This window comes from Bombus vosnesenskii, unplaced genomic scaffold, assembly GCF_011952255.1.
Source record: "Bombus vosnesenskii isolate JDL3184/JDL3185 unplaced genomic scaffold, Bvos_JDL3184-5_v1.1 scf7180000013265, whole genome shotgun sequence".
NCBI lineage: Eukaryota > Metazoa > Arthropoda > Insecta > Hymenoptera > Apidae > Bombus > Bombus vosnesenskii.
Genome location: NW_022882925.1, coordinates 353,456 through 377,696, shown reverse-complemented (window position 1 = coordinate 377,696; position 24,241 = coordinate 353,456). Strand labels below are relative to the sequence as shown.

Here is a 24,241-nt window from a genome sequence, read left to right as displayed (position 1 = left end):
TATTTATATTTATAACTTTTATATTTGCTTGAAATAATTTTTAAAAAGCTTTGTACTTCCTTTATATGCTACTTCAATGCATGTACTTACCATGTACGCGTTTGTTGTACTTCCTCCCAAATATACACATCAAACAAATTAAAAGAAAATACCAAATTTATAGTAATTAGATTTGAACTTTTGTATTCGTAAATAAAGTATTTGAAATAAATTGAAATATTTCAAACATAATTTTTTCTAGAAATTATTAGAAATAATAAGAAATTGATTTACAAACATTTATTTAATTTACTTTTAAATTAAAGTTATTCAATTATAAAAAGTTAAAAAATAAAAATATTTTTATTTATAAATGTATTTTATTATAAATTTTATATCCATTAAAAATTTCACTTTTATGTCATTTATTGGTACAAGTAAATACTCAATTTATTTAAAAATTACGTAGATAAACTTAGTTCTGTATAGTTAAATAATAAAATGCAATCATATAAATATTTTATTTAAAAATCTATGTTATACATATATCAAATCATGAAAGGTCCACATATATATAAAATAGTAATTGTATCTATTTTTACAATAGTTTATTATACTATCAAGTTAAGAACACAACCATAGTCGTACACTATTGTCCCTACCTTGTGGTAGGCTATCACAAAACCTTTGTCCTGTACTAGTAGCAATGATGGGTAAACTTTTGTGCAAGCTTACACCATTTATACAGTCACATGATAATTTTATTTTATGTGATGTATTAAGATCTTCGCAATTTGAACTTTGTGGTAATTTCCAAATTTTAATATCTCCATTTGTACCACCTAAAATATTTAAAATAATAAGAGGAATTATCTTTGCAATAATATAACATATTTTAATAATTACTTATTAACATACCCGAAACTATTTCGTCTCCATTAGATGTAATGTCAAACTGAATTCTCTGATTTGTATCAGACTGGCGTCCTTCAAGGGAGTACAGAACATTACCTGGGTTACGCAAATCCCAACATAAAAATTCATTACTACGCCTAACTACAGAAAATAATTTTGTTCCACAAGGGCTAAATTCAATTTGAGTCACTCCGCTTCCTGTTTTAAAAGTACATAATGGCCCATCTCTATATAAACCTAACAAAAGTATATAAGTGAATTATCAGAATTATATTGTTAGCATTAGTGATATTTTCATAATGAAATATAATCGATATCATTTACTTACCAATGTTCTTAGAATATGTACCAAAAGCAACTAATCCTGGCATAATTGGATTTTCTCGAATACAGGAAACTAGACCTATTACATTTGGAAAATCTCTTTTAAATTGAATGGTATTTATTTGGCGACCTGGATGTTCCACATTAAACACTCTTAAAGCATTTTTGAAGCCAGCCCATACTTCTTTAGCAGAGTCAATAAATTGAATACTAATTGCAGCTTCTACTTCATCAACTCTAACAACAGAATAGAATATTTAATAAAAACTTAATGAAAATATAAATATATTGGTAAACTATTTATATTACTAACTGATTATAAGCTCGATAAGTTGCTCTTAATTCACCATTAAAAGCATCCCATAAATGTATAGGACTTTCTTTACTTGTACTTAAAAAGCAACAACTTGCAGGTTCCCATGAATTCATAAAAGGATACCAACAAGCATCATATATAAGTCCTCCTTCTTTTACTGTTAAAGCTGCTGAAAATTTTGTGGATGATAAATTTGAAGGAATTTTTTCAGAATATAATTCTGTAGGGAGTTCATAAATTCGAATCCTAAAATCTTCTGAAGGTACTAGTAAACATGTTCTGTCAGGAGACCACTGACAACCCTTTGTAAAATTTTCATATGATTCAGTTGTCTGATATTCTGCAGTTGCTTCGCATAATAATCTTGGAGAATTATTCCAATTGTAATAAAACCAATTGGTTGAGTATGTTTCTTCTATATTTTTTATAGCTTCAATTTCACTAGTAAGTAGCAAGCTTTCATTGTTTTGTACTTCTGGTATTTTCCTTGTAATATCTTCCTCTAATTTTTCTGTTACTTCTGGTATTTTCCCTGTAATATTTTCTCTTATCTTTTCCGCGACTACTGGTATTTTCTCTGTAGCACCTTTTCCTTTTCTCCCTCTTAAAATTTCTTCTTTTTGAAAATCTTGTGACACTTTTGTGTCTTTGAAAATTGATGATTCTTCAATCGCCACTGATTCTGGCTAAAATATACAATAAAATAGAAAGTACTATATTAATAAAAATTTAATAATTACTCTATAAATTTTTTATAAATACATCAAGAAAATATTGATTTTAAGTTTTAAGATTTACCGTATCTACAACAGGTTTTGTAGTTGTTTCTGTATCTTCACAACATTCCATTGTGAATAATGAACGAAAACATTACCTTTTTACCTTATTATATTTAAAAAAGTACATATTTTATATAATTCAAACTTGTAAACATTAAAATATTTATAAATTGTAAAATATTTTTACAATTTATAAAATAATACATAAATCAAAAGAATTGTTTTTATATATATTGTATCTGTTACGGCATAATAAATTATTTCCTATATATAATAAATTATTTCAGTATATTATGTTCTACTGTCATCTGCATGTGTTGATCGTCCATAAAACTAGAATTAAACACCATATATGAAATGAAAAGCGATTTAACTGAAAAATAAACAATAGGGATATTTTATTTTTACTTAACTGTAAATTCTATAAATTACCAGAATAAAACTTTAGGTATTAAAATACGACCGTGGTATCAAGTATTAATTACCAAAGATACAATTGCGATAGAAAGCCACGTGATATTTCAAAATACTATATATCGGTAAAGAAAATGAGGGGCTCACTCCTTCATCAATGCTACCAATGGCTATCAGTGACGTTACGATACGCGGCAAAGACAAAACGGAAATACAATTCTTTTCATATTTTATAACTTTTTCAATGAAAATTAACTACGAAAAGAATCTTGTATCTTTTCCATTATCTTTTACATATGTATATTAAAAATTAAAATTTTAAGCAAATCCTGTTTAATCCATAATAGAATCTTTTTTAGTGAAGAGTATCGTTAGCTATAAATTTACACGTATTTTAAAGTTTGTTGGTAAACACAACATCTAAATCAAATGTAACGTTTTTTGTCCCGAAATAGTATAGGATTTACATTCCATCCCTTAGTAAGCAGTCAGCAATCATAAAGAAAAGTTGAAATGATGGAAAGTTGGGATTGTAAGTGATAAAATGTTTTAATAGAAGAAAAATGAGTAACAAAAATTACTTTAAACACATTACTTCTAAACAAAATGCTATACAGTATAAATATTATTTAATATAATTGTATATAACAAACATACAACTTAATTTCAGTTTTAAAATTGAAAATTAATTAATGAAGTACTTTTTAATAAAAAAAGCTTTCTTTTACCTTACTCAGGTGAATCAAACTCTAGTACAGAGTACTATGATGCAATTGAATTTCAAGAAGAGCATAGCCCAATAAACAAATTCGGAAAAAGACGGAGTACATCGTTACCGAACATAAATTTACAAGGTTTGTGTAATTGCTATATTTATTCTCCTAATATTATATCTATATAGAATGTAATTATAACTATTTTCTACTTTATTGAGGAAGAAACACTGGAAGTTTCACCTAGAATCGATACGAAACCCATAAGACCAGTTGCCGTTTTAAAGCAATTATATACGTATTCTGCAATTAGTAAGTAGTCTTAAAGTATTTGAATTTTAAATATAACAAAATAAATACGAAAGAGAAATTTCTTAACGCCAAAGTTATTTCTCAGTATAAAAGCTAATAATAATCTATTATATGTATATTAACATTTAATCTTTTTTAGAATCAAATATAAAGCGGTCAGCGTCATTAGTAAATAAAACAAGAAGAAAACTAAAGCCATTTATAACCATAACACCTGCGACGCCATTGTAAATGTTAAATTAAAAAGTTAAGTCATTTATTGAAATAAATATTTAGATTTTATTTATATTTATTTTATGAAAACTACATATATATATATATGTTCGAACACTTGAACACTACTCATTATTAGCTCTGAATACGAATGTTTCTTTTTTTTTTCAAAACATTATAGTACCAATCACAAAATGTATGAAGGATAAAAGCTGATTAATTCGTAATTTTTTCAGATATGAAACATGCATTGCATTTTTCATTATTAGTGTATTGTAATAGTTAGTTTTAATAGAAAATTGTGCTTCCCATTTATATTATATGATACGTCAAATATGGAATTTATTCCGTATATTGCAGAAAACTCAAGTTTCGTTAATTCTTACGTATAGTGCACACTGAATATGTACTTAACATATATTAAAAATCTATAAAATCCTGGTTACATCGTGTAGGTTTTCTTTGTAAACTAAAGTAATAAAATTCAAGCAGATTTAGAAAATCTAGAATCCTAATAGGTGATAAAAGACATATTGATAAGTATAGGTTATATATTCTATCAATTTTATAATACAAGGATATTCAAATACGTTTTACAAGTACATATTGAGATATTGTGGATATTGGTAACGAAATAGGTTTTTAGAATTATTTGTATGGCTTCTCAACGCGAGAATTGATTGTAATTTCAATAAATAAATAAAAAAAAAAAGAAATTTGTATGGCTACGCTCCATGAACTATAAATAGCACATTACTAAGAGAGGAATTATTTAGAATAGTAAGAAGGGATTATTTAAGAAATATTTTATTGTTGAACCGTGGATAAATAAAATAACAGGATGATGAAGAAACAATAAATAGGTAATTAATCGAATAATTGTATCAGAATATCTTTTTCTAATTTTATGAGAATGTTTAAAAATTTAAATTTAAAAAGTTGAATTTAATCAAATATTTAACTATTCTTCCTCTTGTTCATATATATATATATATATATATATATATATATATATATATATATAATATTGTTTTATTTTGAACTATAACATTTTTCAATTCGCGTAATGTTCAGAAGAGTTTATTACAGATTTTTTAGTCAGTTTTATTGTATTCCTATACATTGTATTTATATTCTTACATTGTATTACATTCTTATATATTGTATTCTTATACATTATATTGTATCTTAAAAATATCTTTGTTTTTATTATTATTACATTATTAGGAGCATTTTTTAGGAGTATATTTTTTACTCATTTTTAATTTTTTTTAATAAACACTTTAAAATTTTTAATAAATATAAGAAAATAAAGGTAATGTAGTCGTGATTTACTGCGTGTAATAGTGATTTATTGCGCTGTCAAGATAATGGATTTTAGACCTTAAGAATCCAACAACTACGTTTTAGTCTTCTTAAAGAAATTCTATAGAATAGACTCATGCATACTTTGTACCATTTGACCTATGTACATCTTTTGTGTCCTTGGCGAAAATTCCTTTTACAGTCCAAGCAGGTATAATTACAGAAAGGGATTAAGGAAATACTGTTGGAACAAAGGTTTCCAGGGTTGTAGCAGATGTGTCGAAGTGGTCAAAATTTCACTATGCGACTCATAAATCTTAACAACTTCATGGTATTATTGCTGAACTGACAAGTAGATTGTTACTTGTACCGTTAATTTAAATGCAGGCTATATTTGACCATAATTGTTTGCTAAATCACAAAGACAAGTCTCCGAAAATACTTGTTTCATTTATTCTAATTGTTATTGTTATAAATATATATCTTACTCTTCTAATATAACATTAACAAGCAAAAATATTACCTAGTAAGAAAAGTATATAATTCATTAAATAAAAATAATTTTACTTCTTAATATAACTTTACTTCAAATCTCTATTTATAACTGAAATTCAATATATATGTATAGTTATATATTCAATATAAATATTATTTATAATGTATGTCTTCATATATTTTATGTTACAATTGTTAGAAGTTCGACATTTTTAAATTCTTCATAATAATGAAAACTTTCTCCCGAAGTTCAACGGAAATTGCAATCCTGTGCCTTCTTACACATCCACAAAAGTAAGAATTTTTAAAGCCTCCGATCTTTGTCCTTCGCTTTGTAGCCCATGCCATAAATGCGTAGTAAAAGATACAATAATCCGTAACAAACATCTGCACTCGGTAAGTGTTTTCGTGGAAATTCTGGAAAAGTCTTTTAAATGGGATGTACTTGCAGGCCTCAGTAAATACTTTGTGAACAATGGCATTTTTCTTAGCTCACACGTTAAGAACCATAAAGGTATAGGAATATAGAAAAATAATTTTATTTTTATTTAAAAATTATTTACTCCACTTTGTTTAGAATTTTTCATAGAATATTAAGTTTCTACGATCTTCGAAATTTTATGTCGCAATCTCGTTCTTATTTCGTGAAACAAGAAGGCTCTCAATGTTTCAGGAGAAAGTTTGACATAAAATTGAAACAAGTTGTGATTCGAAATTTTTCAATTTGTAACGACGTTTAATTCTTAAAAAAGAAAGAACAATATCTATTTTTTGACGACGATTGAAAAAAATTTTTTTTAGAAGATTGCCAGAACTGATTGGAAAGTTTCTTAAAAGATAAGCTGGGTACTGTTTGGCGAACACTCTTTATACCTGTTCCTACCACTTACCGACTTACCATTTACCATGTACCCTGCTTGTGCGTATTGTTAAGCTGACAGTAGGTAATCGGTGATTTATTAGGTTAGAAAGTACAGTTCCGAAACTGTGTTTCACCATAGCGATGTGCATTTCGTATTTTCTAAAACAGCTTTTATGGTAGAGTAGCAATTGTACTTAAAATTTTTTTATTTATTTGTTGAAATTACAATCAATTCTCGCGTTGAGAAGTACTTTAAATTGACCAGAAAAAAGACGTTATAACTGTATAGTTAATATATATAAATTATATAAAAAATAGATATAATTGTATCGTGTATAGGCAGCGATAATTTTTAAATTTTTCCGTTATAACGTATATTTTTCAAGCAGAATTATCAGTTTCTGAGTAAATTGGTTCCTGTATAAGGGACGATTCTCATCTTCTAAATAACTTATATAGGAACGTATATACAAATAAGTATTCCTACATTTTACATGCTATAACTATTTATCTATAAGTACAAAAATTCTAACGTTCAATTTTAAAATCGAATTCCTTTATTTTATAGGTGAGGAAATAATTTCTTTGCACGAAGTACCAAGCAGTTCCTTTACATTATGAGACAAAGGCGTCACAGACATAACTAATTTTCATTTCTTCTATCATGATACGTTAAACATTGGCAATATATACTTTGACGCTGGAAAGCGTTATCGTCAAATTAAACTGACGAACGAACGAATTCGCCAATAAGAGAGGACATAATAAGCTACTTACGTAAATGGGAACCGTGAATTTTAACATGAAGGTGAATTCCGTTTACGCGCTAGAATGGCGCACGCGCATTCTATATTGCGTATAGGAAATACGTAAGTACATAGAGAGAGAGAGAGAGAGAGAGAGAGAGAGAGAGAGAATGGGGAGGAAAATCGAGAAGAGTAGCTGGAACGTCGATGAACGAACCACCCCCGCGTGGTGGTCTCTTTTGGCGCGTGGGTGCTTCCAAGGTCATCGCAAGAGCGAAACTGCTACGACGCCTTCGTCGCGACGCCCGCGCATAAAGCGTGGGTAGAGACTATATACGCGTGTACTTATGTATAGCTAGTGCTACACGCCGTTTCAATTCATCGAACTGGTCCATTCACGAAAAGTTTCAACTATCCTATCCTCGAAAATTCACGACACAACGAACGTTACAGCAGCCTTGGCCGATCGAAACTTCCAAATTTCCCTCATAATAAATTTTGAGATATATCGGACCTCGGTGCGAAAAAAAGCTCCCAACTTTCCTTCTGGAAAGTTGGCTACATCGTGGTTTAGTACAGTGTCTGTTGATGGAAAGTTTGACGCTTCGAGAAAAATTCGTTCCACCGAATTTCGTCATGGTAGTCATTGGTGCAAAGTTTTGGGCAAAGAAAGAAAAGGTTACTCTATAACGTAGAATTTTACATGAAAACTTTCGTTTCAAAGCTTCAATCTTATCGGTCGATAAGCTGTTTATAAATGTAGCTATCTGATTGAAAAAAATGTATTTTTTTATATTTTTAATATTATTAGAATATTTCATATACTTTGAACATTTGTACTTTCCTGCAGATTTCAAAATTATTAAATATTCTGCTAATCACATTCATAATTCGTACACGTTATTATTAAAATCGTGCTTCTGACATCAGGCATTGTTTGTTCATATCAAAATACATAAACAGTTTATAGAAATTTTTTTTTGTTATTTATTAAAATAACAATCAATTCTCGCGTTGAGAATCAGTTTATGGAAATGGCTACATTAAACAGGCATAATGTTATTATGTTATTATATGCTTATTCAGCGTTAGTGAAAGATAATTTATTCGTAACAGTACTGTGACATGATAATATCCTTTAAATTAATATACTTCGATACAGACTTATTCAATTTGAGACAGTTACAATTTATTTAATTACATAAACTAATGTGGTAGAGCGAAACGTACAGTATATTTTGAAAGATATTAGTCTGTCTAGATACTTTGTATCTTTTTATTGTATGAAGGAATTAACTGTTTGCGTTAGACGTGATCTTGCCAAAAACAATGACTTTATACTTTCCTGCTAAATCCGCCCACATGTGCACCCACAACTATGTAAGCACTTAGGTACGCCCACGGATCCTGTATCCTACAACTCACTAAAAAGTTTTGATCAATCTGTCATTTTAAAACATAAGAAATATTTCGATTGTCCATAGTAAATGTAATTCAAAGTAATCGTAAATTACTTTGTATAACTACTTTGATAGATTGTATAACAATTTAATGATATAAAAAGATGGCATTAAATGCTTAATACTTAAATGTGAATTACGATAAGATCATAAATCATATACTGTCAACACGTACATTCCTATAAAATCATAGTTTCTCTATCACCCAAAATTAAACTTCAGATATTACAGAAAAGAAGATGATACTAATTCAACCTTTCCTATATGTTTCGACAATTAAGTATGCTTTATAAACAAATATTTCATTCGGAAAATTCTTTGCGTCAAGTCTCAAGATATTCTCCGTTGAACAACGATGTTTCCAGCAAATGATATTTCGTTTGCAGGATATCTGTACTTGCTGAATCCTGATCGCTCCGATACGACCCAGATCCTATAAATGATACATCCTGTACTGGTCATATCAAAGGAGAAAAGAGGGGAGTGTGTGATAAAGCTCGACGAAGGGAGGAGACAGGATGTTCTCGATCGTTAAAGCGCCACAGCGCCGCGCCACGTGATCCTCACGCCCAAGGTACTCATTCATAAACCTGAGGTTGCGCTAATTCTTCATACGTCAATGTTACTACTAATGGCGACCTTTTAAAAAGCGAATCACATGCAATTCGGGAATTGATCGTGCCAACAACTCTCCATAGAAATATTTTTCCATTCATATCGTTCATGTCTTACGTCCAGTTTTATTTGCATATTAATAGGTGCGTGGACTCAAAAGAGAACATATCAATCACCTGATATGTTTATAAGCTCGACTATTATTCTGGTTCGGTAAATTAGCAATTGACGTGAAAACTGAAGAGAAATATTCAGGTTTATATCTCCCACCCTATTCTCTTTCCTTATCTCTTTATATCTTTCACATAAATACTTATAACACTTCCATGATTGAAATCAATATTCATTTACTCGTTCGATTTGAATGTTCAACAGGCTTCTCGTATAACATAATTTTAATTTTAGATTATCCTACGGTTATCAATAACTGGTACGATATTCTCATAAAGAGTATAAGATACTGAAAAATCAATTTCATAAAATAAACTTCTATCAGGAAGAAGAAATTTAATGAAATACATCAAAGAACTGTAATTGTAAATGTCTGACACATTGTTTATCTATTTAACCCACCCCCAAGAGAGACCAAAAATTATGCATATTACAAATAGCTCTAGCAAGCATGATTTCCAACAGAGATCATCGATTGCCTTGTGCAAATAAAATGTCCACATGGACCTAAAGGCACCAACTTCAGGATCATAATTTATCATCGGTTTGCGTCCTTTGACGAGAACAATCGTTGTATAAAAATCGTGAACAATCGGATATGACACCTGTTTCTCCACAGAATGGAGAACCTGACTTGTCTGATCAAACCTACCTTGGTTGAAGGTCGCCGTTGGAGGGATATAAATAAAAGTAGAGTGGATGTATGATTGTGATTGTGTAGCTGGACTCCCCTCGCATTGAGCGGTGGGCTCCATTCATGATTTCCCCGCGCACGCGTCCTATCGTCCCTTGATATGGAAAACTCTTCCGCCGAGTATATAGGTGCTGGATTACGTAGCTGCATGTACACGTACGCTCTGGAGGAGGTGACTACGATTAAATCGTCTGCGCCCTGGAATGCCGCCACAGTGGTAAGCTTCTATCCCTCGTAAGAGAAATCAAATACTAACGATCTATCGAATGCACGTACGTACGCACACGAGTGCAATCGTTCACAATGACACCGTACAGCAATCATGTATAGAGTGATGTGACCGTGTTTCCCTCGGTGAAAAGCTCTTATCTCTCGTGTTTACGACCACGAGCTCTACATCATTCTTGCGTTAGAGTCATGCACGTCATATGAGTCATGAGGAACTGGCTTCCGCTCATCCTCGTTGCTTGGTCATTCATTTATTCTGCACCTGGTGAATAACACGTTTAACTGGACTACAAGCTTCATTGCATATGGATACATATTGTTGCATGCTACTACTTCCGTGTCGTCACATTCACACTGCGAGGCGCCGACCTCTTCCAATTCACTTCCAAACGAAATAACTTATAAATCTTAATAATTGATTTTTATAATAATTTATATGTGATGTTGGAGCTGTATATATGCTGCCTATAACTCGAAGTGGAATGGTCCGATATATATCTGGATCTGAAATGGTTCGATTTAACGAAAATTCTTAGGTCCTCGTAGAGGAACGTAAACGTTAAATCGAATGAAAATAGATGGTAAGGGATGGTAGGGATAGAACAGTTAGGAGAGAGAGAGAGAGAAAAAGGGAGTATTGTGTATTTGTTGCTCCAACGTGGAAAGATAGTGCGGGGGTGTGAATCGCCAATTCGAATGTGGGGGTAAAAATGCATTCTCTCGATTGGTCGAGAAAAGCTCGCTTGCCTGGCTAAACGGACGGCGGAGGGTTGGAGCGGGGGAGCAGAGGAAGAGGAGAGGGGCAGAGGGTGCTAAAGGGATCCGAGTTTCAAACCAGAACTCAGTACTCGAGTTGTCGAATTCGGGAGATCACTAGACATCAGAGGTCCGACATACCCCTGCAGTTGCATTCTTCGACGACCACGTGCTCACACTTCTTCCGGTCTTTCCATCCATTTAAACTTATTATCGCGCCAGCCTCCAGCGGTGGAGGATCAGTTGATACTTCTTGCTTCAACCATTCATCTTGGCCTTCTAGGAACAACTTCTTCTTAACAAGGGTATTTATCTTTTTTTTTTTTTTTAACATTTTAACGTATTTTATATGTTAGATTTATAGTTCGTTTGTTGTTTTTTTTCTTTTTTCTTTTTTTTTTTTTTTGTAATTTGAATGAAAATCGTTAGACAAAGAGAGGCAAACGACTCTCCTGTTTCATGTAACTTTAAATAAATGAGAGCGTACGCTCTCGCAATGAAACGAAAGTGAAAACGATTCCATCGATTCTTGACTCTCGGTCAGTTTAAAGGTATTATTAATGTTGTGATCGAATAGAGCGACGTAGGGCGTTAATTAGATAGCTTGAAAATTGATTGTCACTCAGGTCGAACGTTGTTCGTTTACATTCGTGTATTTGTGTCGTAAAGTGCTCTTCTCGAACGACATTGAAATTCGAACGAGAGGGAAAGTAAGTATCTACGACGACGTTACCCAACGATGAAAACGAAATTCGGGAAGTTCGTTCATTTTCATCGGTTTGTCAAACGTGTCTCTATGATCGCTTACTTTCTGTCACTTTAAAAATATTTTTCAATAAAAATACGGTGGTATCGTGAAGTTAATATTTAATCGTTCTTTATTTTTTTTTATTTATACGTACAAGTGTATATAAATGAATTTGTTTAATATAATTTGAATAGAAGACATTTTGAAATATCAACATTGAATGTTTAAAAGAACTCTTTTCTGAATTTTTTAAACTGTAAGTATAGATTGTGTGTTGTAAAAAATTTTATTGGGTTTAATGATATAATAAACTGAAAAGTTTATATTTTAATATAATAAAATAAATATATACACGTATATATTGTCCGATAGATACGCAGACGCGTGTATTTTCCTCTTATCTGAGAAACAAATCTTATAAAAATATTTCGATTTATATTCATACTTTGTCCACTTATATTTTTTCAATTTTAACTTTTAATATATTACATTATATATTTAAATAACTATTTACACGAAATATCTAGCTAATTTTTCTTTACGTACATAATATTGCTCGTTAGGTAGCAAAACATTGTATGAATTTCTAGCTATTTTTTGCTATACTCTAAGCATAGTTTTCTTTAAAACATTCATACAGTCGATATTGAGAAATAATAAAAATACAATTTAAAATCAATTTATCATTAAAACCAATTTAAATTCAAAATAGTTTTCCATATTTTGCTTATCCTATTTTTGATCGACATGAAATAAAAGCATCGTTTCCGGATGAATTGTTTAGAATATCAAAATCTACGGTGCGATATTTCATTAATATTTATTTCCATTCTATATATATTTTCATACATTAATTCATCAAAAGTAAAAACTTTTGAATTTCACTTTCGTGTAAAATTCCAAAAACAATATCCTTGGAAAACAATTCTCAGCATCTTTCCTACAAAGGAAGCATCCTATATATATATTCAGTAACCCAAACAGGAAACAGCTAGATAATTCCTTTTCATATTTTCCTTATCTTCTTTTCTTTGTTACCTAGTGACAATTTTAAATTTGAAACATCCGACAAATTTTTCAAATATCTCCTAGAATAGTGACAGTTACCTGTTACTAGCCTCGTTTACAATTCCTCGGAATTTCTTGTTGCTATACGTTACTGGGGGTCCCAGGGAATGACAGATACACATACTTCACTTTCTCTTTCTTTTTGACCCTCGAAAAGAATAGCAAGTCTAACCTTCGTCACCATGGTAATTTCAAGGATAGCACCCCCTAACTGCTGCAGGCCAGCTGCTGGAAAAACGGAAAAAGGGAAAGTTTGCAGGTCAATGTGTAGGGTTTTCGCTTGAAATTACCGTAAACCAGACGTGCCATTTCTTCATAGACAAACCATCCCTGATTCTTAGCGGTCATAGTGGACCAACTTTTATAAATATATTATTAAACAAATAATTAGTAGATTTGTTTTTATTAATTTATTAAATTATTGTAAATGTAGAATATTTATAGAAATATTTTTGTTTTCGTGTTGTAAATTTCTATTTTTAGTCGAATGTTAGAACTTTTTCGTTTGCCTGAAACATTTTCTTTGTCGATTTTATACTCTTATTCGATAAATAGAACAGTTTTTTTTTTTCATACAAAGGTGAGAGGAGGTCATCCTTATACTATAAGGGTCATACAGATTTTATCAGGCGAATATTGCAATATTGCGTTTTATTAAAATTTGATTGTTCAATAATTTCGTTCAGGATGATTGTTCAGGAATTTTGCCAATCCAATATTATATTATTAGCAAACGTTTTACAAATTATTTAAAACAAATTACGTTTGTTAAACGCGATATAAAAAGCAATAGAATTGCATGGTATTATATTAAACTTTTGATAGAAAGTTAATAAATTAGGTTTTTCCTAAACGTATAATGCATACAAGTCATTTTATATAAGAAATAAATTGTGATTGACGTTTTGTATTAGAGAAATTTCTGAAATATAATTAAGGGATATACTCACTCTGAAATAACGTACAATATATTTTGTCGTTGTTGATATTTCATTAATTATAGTTAAACGAATATTAGAGTTGTAATTAATGAATATAATTTTATTCAGATTTCAGAATGCATTTTCTAATATACCCTTTGATAAACGTGTCAATTAATGAGTTATGTAGTTACATAAGAACGGAATTCACACAATTGAAAACTAATTAACAGTATTATCGGCCAGACGATGAAGTTTCATTCATACGGTTGTCAGTATTGAACTCGTTGTATGAGATTTTACATTTATGAAGGCAACACGAGTCATTTCCCTGTCATATTAATATTCGGTTTGAAGTATGCGTTAAATTGAAGAACTTGAAAGACTAAAAGACTAAATTCTTGTTTAAACGCAGCTATTAATTCTCATTGAGGAATTATTTTGATTTATTATTATAAATGTACGATAGAAATTTTAATGTAGTTTAAAATTCATAATTTCATAACGTAAATACTCTCACCATATAACTGTTGCATTCGATCTTGTGTATAATATGGAATATAATTTACAGGAGAAATATTTTTAATAATTAAAAGCAAATATTATTCTTAATAACACTTTATTTGTTACGTAATTCGAAACCCGAGAGATCACAGAATGGGACTTGGTTTACATCGTTTTTAACAATATTTACCTTTACATTCTTTAAATATATTACAATATGCTATTTTATTATATACGTAGATGCATGAGTATTTCTAGAAATAGAAATGCAAATATTCGTACATTAATGTTAATGTCAGAAGCTTGTTTGAGATGTTAATTTCATTTTATTCTTGACGCAAGCGTGATTTATACTGTAGTCGCATCATGTTACGAAGTTATAGTGTGTAATTTCTAACTTCTAGAGCGACTGGAGTAGCAGCTTTTGAACTAGAATGAGATTCACATTAATTTAGATTTTTAGTAATTGCTATAGATAAGTCATCTGATAGCAATAATGCAATAATAATATAAGGAAATAAGTAACTTTCAAGCCACGTGGCCTCATAGAAAACTGAAAGTCGATTCCGTTTTTAAGGATTGTTTTTTTTCTTTAGAAATCCCCTGATTTGACTATAGTTCATATAAATAACAATAGAAACCTGAAAAATTTTCCGTGTCTTTACCATTTACCATGAATTCGAAATACATTTTCATTCAATACCATCTTCAACAGAGGTGACGATGAAACGAATGAAGTAACGAATTCTATCCCATCGAATCGAAGTCTCTATATTTGAGTCACGAATAGTACTTTAACGGATGGAGAAAGTTACGATTAGAAGCTGACTGAAACATTCATTTAGAAACACATAGACGGCGATACGTGTGTACTTACGTCGAATTTCCTACTGTTATTGATTTCTACGAGGTCCCACCAATGGAAGCGGGATCCCATTTCTCGACCCCCGAACTAAAAAGGGTATCACGGTTCTTGGCTGTGCAGGACTCGTATGATGACCTTGAACCAGCTGTGCAGGGGTGTTTCGTCTTTAAAACTAGATCAAGAGGTCATCCGTACGATTCAAAATGCTTTTCCGTTGACTCCCCTATGAATCGATCTTGATTCAGCTTGTAACTATGATACTGTAAATACATTCGATATTTTTTGATCCGTAAGTCACGATCGATACGGTATGACTGTTAAAGGGACCAACGAGAAGTATCCCTATGTCTTGTCGAGTGTCCCAGTTTTCTCTAAGTCGATCTTCAATTTCTTCTACGGATATAAGTAAGGGGAAGATGTTATGTACGAGTACGTCGTTTGTTACGAATAAAATTTCCACCTACAAAATGTATTGACAAAATTTCGTTGAGAATACCTTAGACATCCTGTATATGTATGCGTACATATATATATACACCATATTGTTTAAGAGTAAAAGTTTCTGCAGAAATCAGCGAAGAAATTAATATTCATTTTCTTAGGATTTTATACATACAGAACCTTACATTATGTTTACGGTGTATGTAGTGGTTGATACAACGTGTAAGCTAGAGTACAGCTTTGGGGTTACTTACTTTCACGTTTGACAAAAATTTGTGTAATATAATGAAAATAATTACATAAGTCTTGATTTAAATTATTTGAATTATTTTTGTTCCAGGTGAAGTTATCACGACGAGACAACAATTCCATATTGAATTTCCCGAAGTGTTTTAATTACACACCTACAGCGTCATGGATCAAAAACACAATTCTAGATTAAATTACTTCTTCCATACTCCAAGCCTTCCACACATCCCAGGACCGGAAGATCCGAATGCAGAACTTCTTAGGGTATGAAGTGAAAGAAACTTTTATTATTCACACTTACCAATGTTGAATCACACACAAGATCAATATGGATGTTTTAAATAATTTTACATGTTTACACATTACACACACAAAACAAGTAAAAACAAGATTTTTTAATGCAAGTTTCATTTAATATCCATTTCTACATAAATTTGAAACATTTTTGCAATACCTTAGTGAGGTACTAACGGATCCAAGGTGTTCAATTATAAAGTAAAGGATTTTGATTTTTATTCTATCACACTTGTACGTTTTCTTTCGTTACAGTTGGCCAATGCATACCAGCCGCCACTTATCAGACCCGATAATCCCAGCGCAAGTCCACCAGGCACTAGTGCATCGTCCCCAAACAGCATGAACTCCCCACCCGGTTACAGTGCATCCCCAGAAGAATGTCAGATGGATAAATTGATTACCACTTTAGCACAAGTCTGCAGCGGTAGTTTGAGTATATCGGGTATATCTGGTATACCGGGTATACCGGGTATACCGGGTATATCGGGTATATCGGGTTCCCGCAGTAATAGATTCTTACAAGCTACCGATGTATGCAAGGATTGTACTGAGATACCTTGCGGAAAGTGCTCTAGGCGTCAGCGTTTGGTAAATATATTTTGATCTATCAGCCTTCCTTAAACGGTTAACTTCTATGTGTAATCTTTAACTTAAGTTTATTCGTTATAGATTTCTTATATAATAAATAAATTTAGAATATATAATATAAAAATAATAAATTATAAAAATTAATAAATTAATTATAAAAATTAATAAATTAATTATATAATTAATAAATTATAAAAATAAAATTAGAATAAAATAAATTTTAAAAAGTAAAAATTTCAATAGTATCTGAGAACTACCATAGAACTATGTTATATGCTAACGAAGTATCTTTTTTTCTTGTACACAGAATGTTCCGGACGCAGAGATCGGGGCCGAATGTGCTCCGCCGCAAGATGCACCGGTGGAGGTACTGAACCCCGCAGTCGTTAATCCAAATTTGTTTCTTTTACAAAGGCCATTTTACTGCGATATTCATCATCATGGTCAACGATTATTTTGTCAGACTTGTTGCACACCTATTTGCGCTGAGTGTGGATTCCAACTTCATCAGGACCACGCTACAATTGATTTCAATAAAGCCATTGAAGAAACTTGCATTCAAGCGGGCCAAGTACTGAAAGACGCTAAGCTTGGAGTTTCGGTCCTCACTGATGAATTAGATAATGTGCAAGTAAGTTATCCTTTGAGAAATTCATTTATCGCAGATATAACAAAATATGATAATGATAGTTTACATCGAGAATGTTTAATATTATTGTGTCGGTACCTTCTAGAAAAATTAAGCACAGCGAATTGACTGAAGTAATAACAGTTAATATTAGATATCTTAAATCAAGAATTATTGATACATTATCAACATCTATGTCGAAATATATAATTAGATACAATGTTTTTAGAAAAATTAAATATACAGAACAATGCTCCTATTAACCGCCCGCTTGCAATCTTATCTTTGACGTCATCTGCTTACTGGGTTGTCTAAATCCATGCAGCTGTTCTTTTTTAGGATTTTGTTTTCAAAAATTTTTCAATATAAAAATTTCCAAATACTCTTCTAACCAGGTTTCCAGTATACTCTCCGATAGTTTCTATCGCTGTATGTTACTTCGATTCTTTTAAGGAGAGCAAAATTTAAACAAAAATATGGCGAAAATGAAAATTCACTTAAAATCACTGGTGGAAAGTAAACAAGTGTGCAGATGGAGGGTTTTAATGTATTCGTAAAATGTTCGTGTCTACAATTTCTTTTGCAGGTAGCGGCAGAACTGTTAGATCAAAAAGCAAGACAAGCAGCTGCAGATTTGACAATGTGCACGAAAAGAATAGCTGTCGCTTTGGAGGCGAGAGAAAGAGAACTGTTAGACAGTATAGAGAAAGCCAGAATTGAAAAATATACTGCGCTACAGGAAAAAGAGGATGGGATCAGAAATGGAATAATGCGACTAACTCGAGCTGCTAACAAACTTAGTCAAATTATGGAGAACAAAGCTTATATTAACAATCCAATGAATCTAACAATTACCAAGGATATGGCTTCAGCTGAGGTATTGAAATCAAATCAATGAAATCAAATATCTAATATTTTTTAGTTTTTCGATATCTAGATAACTAACGAATCCTCCCAACATTCGTTATACGTAGCGAAACTAATAGTACTAAAAACCTTTCCACTACTATCATTTTATCGACATTGCTGGTTATCAAAAAATAGTACTGTAACTAAATATATTTAACAATTGTAACATCGTAGTTATTAGGTTACTCTATATGAAATGTTTCTTTAAAATCTGATATTAGTTGGTAGATATCACATGTTATCAATCTTCTGATATTCAATCGTGAATATATGGCACAAAACATTTTTCTACCTCTCTGATCCTGCGCTTGTGCATCATTTTCCAAAATCTCGATAGTATTTCGACAAATGTTTCCTCTCGTGGAATATTTTAATTCTAGAATTACCAATATTCATAAATTTACAGGCTAATGAAAAAGACGAACAGAATCATGCTGAAATTATCTTCCTCTGCATACACACGTTTTCTTTATACGTTCTATCTAAAATCTAATACAGATTTGATTGATTTGTTGTTTCATATGGCTTTTACATTATTCTTTTAGAGATATTGTGTCACTGCCTTAGTGAAAAAATTAGATTAATATTTAGTATAGGATGCTTATCGATATTGAATTATTTTTCATAATAATGTTAATATTAAAGGTCTCATAAAGGAATATAAAAATCACTATAACACCGTCTCGTAGATATCTGCTATAAAGATCAAATTTGAAATCGATTACTTTAACTTCCTAAATTTCAGCGTTATAGTAATAAATTTTATATCTTTCCGTCACTTTAAGATGCATAAACACTCTACTAACGCATGATTTTTATCGAATACAGGTTTTCCAAATCTATCAGAACTATCGATCCCTTCCATCTCATGATGAAAATTGGATCTCTTTCAATTCTACGGACATGAATGTAATGGGCGCTATAGCAGGTTTTGGAAGCATTATGGTGAATAATCCGGGACCTATAGGCGATCGACGACCTTTAAGACACCATGAAAGTCCGCGTCCTATGGTCTTTGAATATAGATACTGTTTTTTATCAGTTTCACCAATTGGAGGAAGAGCAGTTGCTTTAAGTGATTCGCCCGTCGTAGTAAATCGAGGCCATGATGCGCCAACGAGAGCCTCAATAATAATTGGAAACACCGGCGATGTTGATGACAATCTGTGCCGACCATGGGGCGTAGCATGTGATGGAGAAGGACATATAGTCGTTGCAGATAGGTCAAACAATCGTATTCAAATATATAAACAAGATGGTTCCTTTTTAAGAAGATTTGGTTCATATGGTACCGGACCAGGACACTTTGATCGCCCGGCTGGCGTAGCCATCGATGCACGTCGCCGTGTAATTGTAGCTGATAAAGATAATCATCGTATACAGGTAATTCAAACTATTCTCAAATATAATAAAAATAAGCAGTGAGAGAATAGCGAGTTTGAAAGTATTTGAACCCTCGTTTATCTTTAGTACGATATCGCTTAATTACAGAAATCCAACTAAACAAACCTGTAATGATCCCGTCACATGCCACTAATATAGCGAAATGTGAGAAACAACTTTCAGAAGCAAGTATAACAAATTTGTTAGCCATATGAAGTACTGTCAACAATTCTGTTAATTAACATGATTTCATTTGTTGTATCATTCAATCTTATTATTTTTTATATCGATATTACAGAAATCTTTTTTTTTTTTTTTTTTCATGACAAGAGTCGTTATGATTAATTCAAATAGGAAAGCATAATAATTATAAGCATAATAATTAAAAATAAGCGATCGAAACACTTGTTAATAGAATAGGTAGAAAATCGATAAATTTAAATTTTCTAGGGTTAAAGAAGAATCATTCGTATTTCGTCAATTTTTAGATTTTGACGATGGATGGCCAATTTCTTCTATTTTTCGGCGAAAAAGGCAGCCGCTGTGGTCAATTCAATTATCCATGGGATGTGGCTGTGAACAGCGAATGCCAGATAGCCGTGTCCGATACTAGAAATCATCGCGTCCAGTTATTCAGTCCTGAGGGCACTTTCCTACGAAAATACGGCTTCGAAGCCTCGCCGAATATGTGGAAGCATTTTGATTCACCGCGTGGCGTTGCTTTCAATCCCCAAGGCAAGGTCATTACCACTGATTTCAATAATCACAGACTAGTGGTTATCGATGCTGATTTCGTAAACGCCAACATTTTCGAGTGCAAGGTCGCTGGTGGCAACAAACAGTTTCTGAGACCACAAGGTCTGGCAATCGACGATGAAGGAAACATTATCGTAGCTGACTCTAGAAACCATCGAATACAGATATTCGACAGGTCTGGTATGTTGATAAGACGATACGGCAGCTACGGTAAGGGCGATGAAGAAATGGACAGACCATCGGGAATATCTTTATGTCTCGACGGTAAAATCGCCGTCGTAGATTTTGGTAACAATCGTCTCCTTCTTATTTAAATGATCAATCCGGTTGTAGGAATAAGAGAGGGGGTGGCGGGAAAAAAACGACAGTAAGAATAAGATTTTATATATGGGGGCTAAAGAAAAAAGAAAAAAAAATTACGCGACGATTGCGAACACACCAACTGTTCGATATTTTAGAAGCAAGCGTGTAACGCTTTAGTCAGACAAATTATTAGAGACATATTTTCTTACTAATTATATATTTTATGAAAATCCGTATAGATTCTTTTCGAAACTTCGGATTGTCTATGTGCCAAATACACAAGTACAAAAAAAAAGAAACTTTCAGAACTTTTCGTTCTGAAATCATATCGCTATGGATGTTCTCATCTGTGGCGAATAAGCACAACGTGGAAATAACGTTTCTCTATAGATGTTCCGTTTGGAGAGGAATATTATTTTTACGTTATTACGTACTTAACGTTATCTGTAAATTCATGGATAATAACAGAAAACGAAAAATTACAATAATTGAGTATGGTTATGGCAATAATAATTTTTTTGCAATAAAGAATATTAGAAAATTTTTATAATTCAAAAATTTTTCGTGTGATATAAAATGCTGGCCATTGTAAATTGGAATTTTTTTGTTTTATAAACGGTAGAGTTGTTTTACTTTTATTTATTTCTTCTTTACCCACTAACGAATTTTAGTAAAAATTTAAAAGATTGTTCGTCTGTTTTTTCGGTGGGAATATTTATTAAATCGGATCGCAAGTTTGAGAGTAGCACAATACAAGTGATATAATTATATATATATATATATAAAGAAAATAGTTGTCATTTCCCATGAAAATGTAACTATTTTCTCTGGTATAGTAGATATTTCGTAACAAAGATACCGAAATTCTACTTCTATAGCTTGCATTAGCTTTACTTTCAAAATTTGCTGCCATCCATAGTAGATGTTTTTTTTTTTAAAGAAAAAATCATTATTAAATAATGATAGAGTAGAATGCTGAATTGACCAGCTATCAAAATTCAGGATATTGTTTAAATTAGTGATAACCGTCTCATGTTGATTACACAAGGAGATATAAATGCAATTTATGAAGGATCTTTGTGATTAAAAAAATGCTTTTATCGGTGTGTGTATAATTAAGGTGAAATAACGGAATGCACCAAGATAAAAGTTAGATATATACGGTCGATGGTATGGGCAGAATTACGAAGGAAGTATTTACATAAAGAAAGAATGAGAATACATCGTCTCTTAACGATACCACAGTTGTCAAAGAAATACAAAAAATCAATGTCGTAGTAATATTTCGGACATATCATACATCGAAGACATTTTTTGTACTAGCATCATTGTACTAGTATCTATAGACTAGTAATGATTATCATTATTATTTTGTTCATGTTTATTGTTAGCATATGATTAATTTCATTTACCATTTTCATCGACTTTTTCCTTTCGCAATCACATTCGTGACTAGTAACATCGTTACCTATTATCTTAATTATCCGAATTGATGTCACAACAATTGGGAAAAAGTTAATGCAAAACGGTGTTTACTGTAAAATATGAATTCTATACTATGTATAAGAATTCAATGCATCGCTAGTCAGTCTTAAATGAATGTGAGGATATCTAATTTAGTTTGCCGTTAATGAAACTCACGAAGGCATTAGTTGCACTTGCACTCTGTAAGACTGAAATAAGACTGACTTAATAGATGTGAAATTTTGTTCCCAGTTCGTTTCTTCCTTATACAGAAACTTAAAAGAAGAATTTGTTTGAATATTTATTTTGATGTATTCACAATTACAGTTGACGAATTTTTAAGTAGAGTAATTTAATTGGCCTATACGTACTATGTCAAATTTTATTTATATTTTTTCTCGTTTTCTTCCTTCTTTTCGGGTAAGATGGTGATATATTTACCAAATAACCGACTTATATTGGCATAATAGTTTACACAGTCAGCAATCAATTAAATATTAGTTCTAGGAACTCATTGTCAAAGGATATATGATCTCCAATTGCATTGTGTAGAAATGTCTTCACAAAACCGAACTACTTAAAAAGTGGAAGGAAGAGAGAAACATTAAGAAGGATAAAGACTATTTTAACAAATCGCTACGCTAAACATGTTCAAAAACAGCAGTTCAACGTTAATACTGTTGAAGAGGTCTCTACACACGAAATATGATTTATCAGAAGAAGTTTTTACAAAAAATAATTTCTTCATATTAAAGGACCTCTAGCGTTAGAGTATATAGCAATAATGTTGTCCCTGGTATAGAACAATTTTATTAGCAAAATATCCTTATGTAATGCATGTGTTAAGACACAAAGATTAAGCTAAATTTTAAATATGTACCATCCTGCTCAATTACTACATACATTTAACTAATCAGGGACAGTTACAACACAAAATATTTTCGATTGAATATTTCTCAAAAGAGACACGATATAATATGATTTCTAGCATGAGAGCAAAGCCAGAGAATAATTGTCCAGCGTTGCACGTCCATTTAAAAAAAATTCATGGATAAGTTTGTTCTTCTATAAGATATTTGATGAACGAAAACGTTTTGTTATAGTTTCTTATACTACAACAGAATGATGCTGATACGAATTCAATATTGTATACACAGTGCACTATAATACGTATGTATAAAACTATATTCGGTAAACAGAAAATGTAATAGATATATACCAGATATATATATATATATATATACGTATACATTTATATATGTATATATACATATACCTGGTATATATACTAAACAACGTAAAAGTATTGCAAATCTTGCATACAAGATAGTTTACGAATGCTCTATGATATTATCCAGGAAATGAGATTTCTGTGACAAGAAGACAAAAGAAATAAATTGATTCTTGTTATTTTTTTAGACTGCTGAACTTTTTACGGGCAGTTTGCTGTCAAAATTTGAACATGTTGTATGCTCGATATGCGATAAAAAGTTGATATTTGTGTGAGGCAAATGCAGACATGAGATATATGATCGTGTTAAAGAAAATAATAATCAAAACTAAACAAAAATTATGAACACAGATCGAAATTTTTTTCGAAAATTTATAAAAAATTCCGTATGTCTGCGAAAAGTTTTTTACAATATAGATGATGTTTGGAAACAGATAAGCTGTTTCTTTTTAACAATCTATTGCACGTTGCGAGGTGGCGTAATAACAAAAAAAAAGATAAAAAAGCAGTAGAAAAAGAAAAAAAATTAAAAGAAAAAATTGTTATGCTTAATCATTTTCTAGTATAGTTCTATCATTTAAAAGCTGTAT

At 31.3% G+C, this 24,241-nt stretch overlaps 3 protein-coding genes across 3 annotated transcripts; 2 read left to right on the top strand and 1 right to left on the bottom strand.

Moving 5' to 3' along the window:
- Positions 1-570: 570 nt before the first annotated feature.
- On the bottom strand, positions 571-2,480 carry LOC117243165 (telomerase Cajal body protein 1). The gene is made up of 5 exons (XM_033510413.1): positions 2,333-2,480; positions 1,532-2,220; positions 1,223-1,455; positions 898-1,131; positions 571-821 (listed from the first exon to the last, which is right to left on the bottom strand). Exons 1-5 carry the CDS (start codon positions 2,381-2,383, stop codon positions 604-606), a joined length of 1,425 nt encoding a protein of 474 aa, XP_033366304.1. The 5' UTR covers positions 2,384-2,480; the 3' UTR covers positions 571-603.
- Positions 2,481-3,000: 520 nt separating this feature from the next.
- LOC117243135 lies at positions 3,001-3,999 on the top strand. Its single transcript, XM_033510371.1, has 4 exons — positions 3,001-3,259; positions 3,465-3,581; positions 3,660-3,752; positions 3,892-3,999. The coding sequence occupies exons 1-4, from the start codon at positions 3,241-3,243 to the stop codon at positions 3,981-3,983; spliced, it is 321 nt and encodes a 106-aa protein (XP_033366262.1). The 5' UTR covers positions 3,001-3,240; the 3' UTR covers positions 3,984-3,999.
- Positions 4,000-16,188: 12,189 nt separating this feature from the next.
- On the top strand, positions 16,189-21,254 carry LOC117243304 (E3 ubiquitin-protein ligase TRIM71). Its single transcript, XM_033510667.1, has 6 exons — positions 16,189-16,356; positions 16,642-16,977; positions 17,285-17,608; positions 18,192-18,482; positions 19,343-19,897; positions 20,386-21,254. The coding sequence occupies exons 1-6, from the start codon at positions 16,258-16,260 to the stop codon at positions 20,965-20,967; spliced, it is 2,187 nt and encodes a 728-aa protein (XP_033366558.1). The 5' UTR covers positions 16,189-16,257; the 3' UTR covers positions 20,968-21,254.
- Positions 21,255-24,241: the final 2,987 nt, after the last annotated feature.